The sequence below is a fragment of the Rhincodon typus genome, chromosome 20 (assembly GCF_021869965.1).
Source record: "Rhincodon typus isolate 14 chromosome 20, sRhiTyp1.1, whole genome shotgun sequence".
NCBI classification, from domain to species: Eukaryota; Metazoa; Chordata; class Chondrichthyes; order Orectolobiformes; family Rhincodontidae; genus Rhincodon; species Rhincodon typus.
Genome location: NC_063351.1, coordinates 7174990 through 7183615, shown reverse-complemented (window position 1 = coordinate 7183615; position 8626 = coordinate 7174990). Strand labels below are relative to the sequence as shown.

Genomic DNA, 8626 nt, shown 5'->3' with positions numbered 1-8626 from the left:
ACTGGGCCCTAGCCCCCACTCCGCACTGGGCCCTAGCCCCCACTCCGCACTGGGCCCTAGCCCCCACTCCGCACTGGGCCCTACCCCCACTCCGTACTGGGCCCTAGCCCCCATTCTGCACTGGGCTGCTGGTCGCTCACGGTGCAGTCACTGATGGCCATTGGAAATGTGGTAGACAGTCAGTGGAAGTGTTTTGACAATCTGTGTACAAAAGCTACGATGTGATTGAAAGGCGGAGCAGAGTCGATGGGCTGAATGGCCTACTTCTGCTGCATCACCTTGTGGTGTTATGGCGACCTCACTGGAGCTTCTGACTCAGTTTCAGGGATGAGAACAGGAAGAAAGTTTCCTGATACTTAGCGGTGACAGAGCAACCCACCACTCCTGAAAATGGACTCGGCTTGATGGAGCATCCATTCCAAATTTTCTGGTGTTTTTTTTTCTGGTGGGGGATGGATGGTTTTCTCTAAAAATCACTGCTGCTCCCAGATAGCAGCAGAATTCCAGAGTATGGCAATGCTGCTGTTAAATGAGGGACAGATAACTTAGGGGACAGGGTCAGCAAAGGCATTTTGTGCACAAGCCTCAAAAAGGAGATGACGGAATGTAGTTATCAACTTTCCTGTTATATTCCACGTGGGCTCCGGGAAACATTGTTTGTATTTCTGGTGCTTAGTGCAGAAATAAAATTCCACTCAGTCACCATCTCATGTGCTCGGCACGGTGGCTCAGTGGTTAGCACTGCTGTCCCCCAGCACCAGGGACCTGGATTCGATCCCACCCTCGGGCGACCATGTGGGTTTCCTTTCTGTTCTCCGGTTCCATTCCACAGTGCAGGAATGTGCAGGGCAGGTGGATTGACCATGCTAAATTGCCCATAGTGTCCAGGGATGTGTGGTTTAGGTGGGTTAGCCATGCTAAATTACCCATAGTGTCCAGGGATGTGTGGGTTAGGTAGGTTAGACATGCTAAATTACCCATAGTGTCCAGGGATGTGTGGGTTAAGTGGATTGGCCATGGGAAATGCAGGGTTACAGGGATAGGGTAGGGAGGTGAATCTGGATATTCTCTTTGGAGGGTTGGTGTGGACTTGATGGGCCGAATGGCCTGCTTCCACAATGTGGATTTGGATTCTATAGCCCAAACTTTACCGCAGCCCGGCCAATCTTCTGTTGGGCGAGCATGCCCATTTTGTGGGGTTTTTATTTCACAGTCGGGCTGTGTATTGAGTCGCCATCTTGCCCTCTTTGCTCCCTGCAGGATGACCAGACCCCACTGCATATTGCGTCGCGCCTGGGCAAGGCTGACATTGTGCAGCAGTTGTTACAGCACGGGGCCTCTCCAGATGCAGCAACCACCTCTGGTTACACCCCACTGCACATCTCAGCCAGGGAAGGCCACGAAGACGTGGCATCGGTTCTTCTGGAACAGGGCGCTTCGCTGTCTGTGAACACCAAGGTGCGTATGCTGATCTCTTACAGGGTCCGTCATGGCAGGGAGAGGGGTGGGTGGGCAGTGTTGCTTTCCACTATGGCCACAACTGGGGAGATAGCACCTGTGATAGCACCCAGAGTGCGTGAGAATTTGATCTCTCCCTGCACCTTTTCTGTGGCTGTAACATTATATTCTGCATCCTGTTCTATTACCCTGATGTACTTACGTAAGGTATGACTTGTCTGCTTAGCACATAAGACAGTACTTTTCACTGTAGCTCGGTACATGTGACCATAATCTGACTACTGCCTCCTGGCATTCAACTGTGTTGCCATCACTGAATCCCCCACTGTCAACATCCTTGGGGTTAGAAACCTCAGACACCAGAAACTCAACTGGACTCACCACATAAACGCAGTGGCTACAAGAGCAGGGCAGAAGCTGGGAATACTGCGGCCAGGAACTCAGCTCCTGACTCCTCAAAGCCTGTCCACCATCTACAAGTCAGGAGTGTGATGGGATACCCCTCACTTGCCTGGATGAGTGCAGCCCCAACAACATTCAAGAAGCTTGGCACCATCCAGCCCACTTGATTTGCACTACATCCACAAGCATTCACTGCCTCCAACATCGACGCTCAGTAGTAGCGGTGTGTACTATCTACAAGATGCACTGCAGAAATTCACCAAAGATCCTCAGACAGCACCTTCCAAACCCACGACCGCTTCCATCTAGAAGGACAAGGGCAGCAGATACATGGGAACACCACCACCTGCAAGTTCCCCTCCAAGCTACTCACTATCCTGACTTGGAAATATATCGCCGTTCCTTCACTGTCACTGGGTCAAAATCCTGGAACTCCCTCCCTAATAGCATTGTGGGTCAACCCACAGCAGGAGGACTGCAGCGGTTCAAGAATGCAGCTCACCACCACCTTCTCAAGGGCAACAAGGGACAGGCAAGAAATGCTGGCCCAGCCAGCGACACCCACATCCCACAAATGAATAAATTTTAAAAATTAATAAAATCAAATTGCACCAGTTAGCTTTGGTTTCACATTTCGGCCAAAAATTATATCCCAAAGCCACAAATGTAAAACTCCCAATGATCAAACAGCATTGGACAGCACAACTCAGCAAAGTGTTTATGGATTGTTCTTAATCCTTGTACTCCTCGATGTATTTATGACTTGGCACAGTTTTATTAATGCAGCTTGCAGTGTATTTGTCACCAAAGATTTTTGGTTTATCTTGATCAGAACCAGTGAGTAACTTGATTTAAAAACATCTTTAAAAGATGCAGAGCTTTTAAATCACTTCATTGGTGGATGGTGAGTCAATGAAATCTTTCTTTGTACCCACCATAAAGAGGCGATGTGAGGGACCATCCCAAAAGCATCTACTTGGGGGAATCTCACAGCTTGGAGCTCGGGCTGTGGCCACTTTTGGAAGTGGGTGCCTGATGCAGGTAAAAGGCAGCAGAAAGCAGCAACAGCAGTGATTTTGGCTTTAAGATAACGTAGTGTGGAGCTGGAGGAACACAGCAGGCCAGGCAGCATCAGAGCAGCGGGAAAGTTGACGTTTCAGTCGGGACCCTTCTTCAGAAATGGGGGAGGGGAAAGGGGGCTCTGAAATTAATAGAGAGAGGGGATTTGGGCTGGGGAAGGTAGGTGGGATGGTGATAGATGAGTGCACCACTGCCTACCTACACTCATCTATCACCATCCCACCTACCTCCCCCAGCCCCTCCCATCCCCGCCTCCTTGACCTGTCCGTCTTCTCTCCCACCTATCCGCTCCTTCCACCTCACTGACCAATTCCCACTACCACCTACCTGCTATCACCATCCTACCTACCTTTCCCAGCCCAACCCCTCCCTCTCTATTTACTTCAGAGCCCCCTACCCCTCCCCCATTTCTGAAGAAGGGTCCTGACCCGAAATGTCAGCTTTCCTGCTCCTCTGATGCTGCCTGGCCTGCTGTGTTCATCCAGCTCTACACTGTGTTATCTCAGACTCCAACGTCGGCAGTTCTTACTATCGCGGAGTGATTTTGGCTTTGACTTGTTTCATTTAGAACCCCGCAATCATTTGCATTGGTTTAGCTGACTGCTTGAATTTGCTGATGTTATCGCAATAGAATGTGGGGACATAACTCCTTGGTCACTCAACCAATCCTTACATGCTTAATGGCTTAAATAAAAGGATTAACTGCACTGTTCAATTAATCTATTTTATTTTTCATTTACTGATATAATGTTGACTGGTCATCATCTATTGTCCATCCCTAGTTGCCCTTGAGGAGGTGCTGGTGAGCTGCGTTCTTGCTACTTTCCATCAGATACTTGCTAAAAGTTTTCCCCATTAATGATATCCATGTAACTGGTAGGTATCTCTAACTCACATCCTCCAAAAGGCTGTGGACGCAGTGGTCAGTTAAGGGAGATGTCCACACTGAAATGGTGAACGGTACAAGGCAGAGGGAACTCCGGGAGGTCAATGGAGTTGAACGGAATTATGGCAATGATCCAATTGAGTAATGGGAACAGGTTCAAATAGCTGAATCACCTCAACCTGTTCCTACTTTTACAAGAACCACAAAATGTTGAGTCATCTGTGGACTTGCTGCCCATAAAGACCTTAATAATAGGAGCTGTAATGTGATCTGACAAGCCTGCTATGCCATTTGGTGTAATTATTGCTGATTCTCCAGCATGGAACCTGTAGATATGGACGTACTAATGTGCATTTGCTCATTACAGAAAGGATTCACCCCTCTCCACGTGGCTGCCAAGTACGGAAGAATGGAGGTGGCCAACCTTTTGCTTCAGAAATCTGCATCTCCCAATGCTTCTGGAAAGGTAATAATTGGTGGAATTGTCCTTTAAACTGTTTTTAATGCAGTGTCAGGTGTGCCTCAGTGACAGCATTCCCTCTGAATTAAAGGCCGTGTGTTCTAGAGACTAGGCTGACACTGCAGAACGATATTGAGAGAGCATTGCACTGTTGCAGACGAGACATTAAATCAGAAACCTGGCCGATCTCTCAGGACAGTGTGAAAGATGCCTGGCACTGGTCGGGCCCTGGTGTCCTGGGAAATATTTATGCCTCGAACAGTGCCAGGGAGAGACAGTCTCTGGTCACTATCACTCGCTATTTGTGGGAGCTTGCTGTGCACAAATTGGGCCTGCCTTGTTTCCTACTTCAGAGCAGTGACTAGACCTCAAAGAGGCTGCATAGCACATTGTGAAGTCTGGTGTTTGGAAAAGCATTATATCAATGCAAATCTTCATTTCATCTTTAGCTGTGCTGAACCGAGTGAGTGCATCTCCTGTTGTGAAGCTAAACAGAGGCCAGGAAGGTCAACATTTTGTCGAATTAATCTCAAGCACTTGCAACTGTTACAATTGAGCTCAGCACCCTGGAGTCAGCTGATGCTCCCCTTGCTCTCTCCTCTCCTGAGTTGACCCTTCCCGATCAAATAGCTGAAATAATTCCACAAAGGCCAGGGTCCCACCACCAAGCCCCCCTTTATTTACATGTGCGTTGTACAATATCCAGCTCCCTCAGAGTCGGCTCCTAGAGTGAGCAAAACCCCAGACACTCCTGTTTATATCTGTCAGCCAGGGCTCCCTGATTGGACCAGGTTAACAGCCCCAATCATGGAACTGATATTCTATGAGATCCACCTGGCTGACCTTGTTCCATTCACTACAGTATCCATCAGTATTAATTGTTCAGCCACATTGAACCTGAAGTATTTTGTGCATCATAGAATTTGTCTGTGTCTTTTGGAATCTCTGATTCAAACGAACTCGGGTCAGAAATCCATCAATCGTTATTCCCTAAGGGAAGAAGCTAACTGAATGATGTATGTGGTGAGGGAACAACCATTCATCCTGATCATGGGGCGGTATGGTGGCTCAATGGTTAGCACTGCTGCCTCACAGCGCCAGGGACCTGGGTTCGATTCCACCCTCGGACAACTGTCTGTGTGTGGTTGCACATTCTCCCCGTGTCTGTGTGGGTATCCTCCGGGTGCTCCGGTTTCCTCCCACAGTCCAAAGATGTGCAGGTGAGGTGAATTGGCCATGCTAAATTGCCCGTAGTGTTCAGGGATGTGTAGATTAGGGGATGGGTCTGGGTGAGATGCTCTGAGGGTCAGTGTGGACTTGTTGGGCCAAACGGCTTGTTTCCACACTGTAGGGATTCTATGAAATGTCTGAGCACATGATAACCGTGAGGCATTGAAAGAGCTCAGAATGTACACAGTGCACTTGTTACGCTGTTGAGTCCAATCTGTTGGATGCATCAACTCAATATCTCGTGTGACACCAACTGAACTGAGAGATTGGAGTGGTCAGTCTCACCTGAGACCTGCCTGAAGCTGCCCAAAGTCATCACTACTTTCTACCTTTCCCCAGCTCTGGCTAACAGCATAAACAACTGCCCGACGTCTGTAGCCTTGTTGCACTGTTAAAGTAGACACCCCAAATTCTGCTGGCCTAAAATGTGTGGGCATACTGAATTACCATATCCTCCCAATCAGCTCCTTGGGTTTAAAAAGAAAGTTCAAATCCTTGTGTTCAAGTGTCTCCATTCTCTGCTCTGGCCCTCCAAGCCCCTCCGGAATCTCTGCACTCCTCCACCGTCTGTCCCTGTGTGCCTTTGCACAATCAAGTACAAATCTTCACTGTATAGGCTGAGCCTGTTTGGCTTAATGCAGATTGTTCACTCTATGCAGTGGGTAGTATGTCCATCTGAATCAGTTGACACATCACAGAATGGGTGGCTTAGTGATTAGCACTGCTACCTCACAGCGCCAGGGACCTGGGTTCGATTCCAGCCTCAGGCAACTGTCTGTGCAGAGTTTGCACGTTCTCCCCGTGTCTGCGTCTGGGTGCTACAATTTCCTCCCAGAGTCCAAAGATGAGCGAGTTAGGTGGATTGGCCATAGTTTCCAGGGATTTGCAGGCTAGGTCGATTAGCCACTGCATTTACAGAGATTGGGTGGGATGCTCTTTGGAAGGTCGATATGGACTGAATGGCCTCTTTTGCACTGTAGAGATTTTGTGAACACAGAAACAGAATGGTGCGAGGTGTCTCAAAGAGATATGAGGACAGATTGCCGGAAGGTTGATTTTAAGCAGGAGTGGGGGGAGGAAGAGCTGAAGAGATGGGGAGAGGTCTAGGGATAAACCTTGAGAGCTGAGATGTCAGAAGGCACAGCTGCCATTGGTATGGTGGTTGCAAAACATTTGTTATGTCAAGACAACTATGTTTGAAAGTTGGCCATTCAGTCGGTTCATTAAGAGTTGATAATTTTGAGTTGCGTTTATTGTAAGAGGTTGCTGATTTGATTGCCTTAACTGACCAATGGCCTTTCTCCCATGTCTCTTCCTCTCAGAGTGGCCTGACCCCTCTGCATGTGGCAGCTCACTATGACAACCAGAAAGTGGCTCTTCTGTTACTGGACCAAGGAGCCTCCCCTCATGCAACAGCAAAGGTACAGTGTACAGACAGCAAGGATGTGGGAACTAAGAGCCAGTGCAATGAATGATACCTGTGTGGGGTTTGTGTACTGAGAACATGGTGGCTTTTCGTCTGATTGTACCGACCCAGACCTCTCTCTGGGAATTTATCTGACAAAACCTGTTGTAGCAATCAGAGGTTGATGGATTGGTGGTAACGTTTGTGGTTTAATCTGAAATTACGTGAGAATTAAATGAAATGGATACGCGTTTGTGTTTTGTTTTCAAACTTGTTTAAGGTACTTGCGAAGATTTGTAGCTGGGGTTTTGGGTGAGGTTGTTGTCTTGCTCACCGAGCTGGCTTGTTCTCATTCAGACGGTTCATCACCTTGCTAGGTAACATCATCAGTGAAGCCTCTGATGAAGTGATGTAGTTCTACTCTGCTTGGAATTTATATGATCTGTTCTGTTGAGGTGTTTTGTGTTATTTACGGTTCTTTTTTGCAAGAGTTTGGGTATGGGGTCTAATTCCACATGTTTATTGATGGGTGGAGAACCAGGCCTTGAGGAATTCCCGTGTGTGTCTATGGTTGGCTTGAGCTAGGATGGTCAAGTCGTCCCAGTTAAACTGATGGCCTTCGTGTCCGAGTGCATTGAAGTGAGGGAAAGTTTGTTGTGTCATTTCAATCCCTCATCTTGGTACACTCGGACAACGAAGGCTATCAATTTAACTGGGACATGACCATCCCTGCTCAAGCCAACCATAGACACACAGGAATTCCTAAAGGCCTGGCTCTCCACCCATCAATAAACATGTGGAATTAGATCCCATATCCAAGCCCTTGTGAAAAAGAACCGGAAATGACTCAGAACACCTCAACAGACAGGAACATATAAATACCATGCAGGGTAGAACAACATTGCTTCACCGGAAGCAGCACTGATGATGTTACTGAGCACGGTGACAAAATGTCTGTACAGTAACCAGTCAGCTCAGCGAGCAAGTGAACAACCTCAAACTGGTTTGCTTGTAACCACCTGTAAGTTGAAGGTGGAGAGATTGTCAGAATTTCCTCTCATTGTTGGTTGATTGCACCGTTAACGTGAACTCCACATCACACAGTATAAAGGCCATTAGCTCAATAAGCAGGTACACTATAACCTGTAGCTCGCTGTGGATTTCACTCCAAGAATGTTGTGTTCTGTAATTTATTCATCATCTTAATGCTCAGAATTGGTAGATTGTGTTGATGTAGATGTTGTGACAGATAATGCATGCAGATTTTGGAAACTTGTAAGGGATTATAGTGGGCAAGAGGTTGTATCAGCTGAGTTAATATCCTGTTGTTTCAACTCTTATTAAAGATGATTATGGCCATGACTATTCTACTTTTCACCTTTCAAGGGCACGTAGAACAGAGTGAAACTTTGAAAGGCTCGGTTCAGGTGAAACCCTGCATGCAGTTCAGGTTGTGTCAATCCTGTGACGTTCAGATCAGTGTTATATACACCTTGTGGATGCAAATAAACTATAGTTCAACCTAAAACCGGTACCTTATTGTGTGGCTTTCATTCCTGACCTATGTGCTTCTCCCTGTCATGTTGCCAGTTTCAACTTGCTGACGTCTTCATTCATTCGGAGTAGATAAACTACTTTAACTTGTTCGCCATTGAATTAGATCTCAGCCAGTTCTCTTTCTGAGCTGTGTGGCTGCAAATGCAGG

At 47.4% G+C, this 8626-nt stretch overlaps 1 protein-coding gene across 1 annotated transcript in view; it reads left to right on the top strand.

Moving 5' to 3' along the window:
* Positions 1 to 7220, top strand: part of LOC109925447 (ankyrin-1-like) — a 34059-nt gene extending 26839 nt beyond the window's left edge. Inside the window, exons 3-5 of the mRNA XM_048609157.1 lie at positions 1261 to 1458; positions 4194 to 4292; positions 6839 to 7220. Of these exons, the coding sequence (XP_048465114.1) occupies positions 1261 to 1458; positions 4194 to 4292; positions 6839 to 6991 (450 nt within the window). The 3' untranslated portion in view covers positions 6992 to 7220. The remainder of the gene's footprint in view (positions 1 to 1260; positions 1459 to 4193; positions 4293 to 6838) is intronic.
* The last annotated feature ends 1406 nt before the right edge of the window (positions 7221 to 8626 follow it).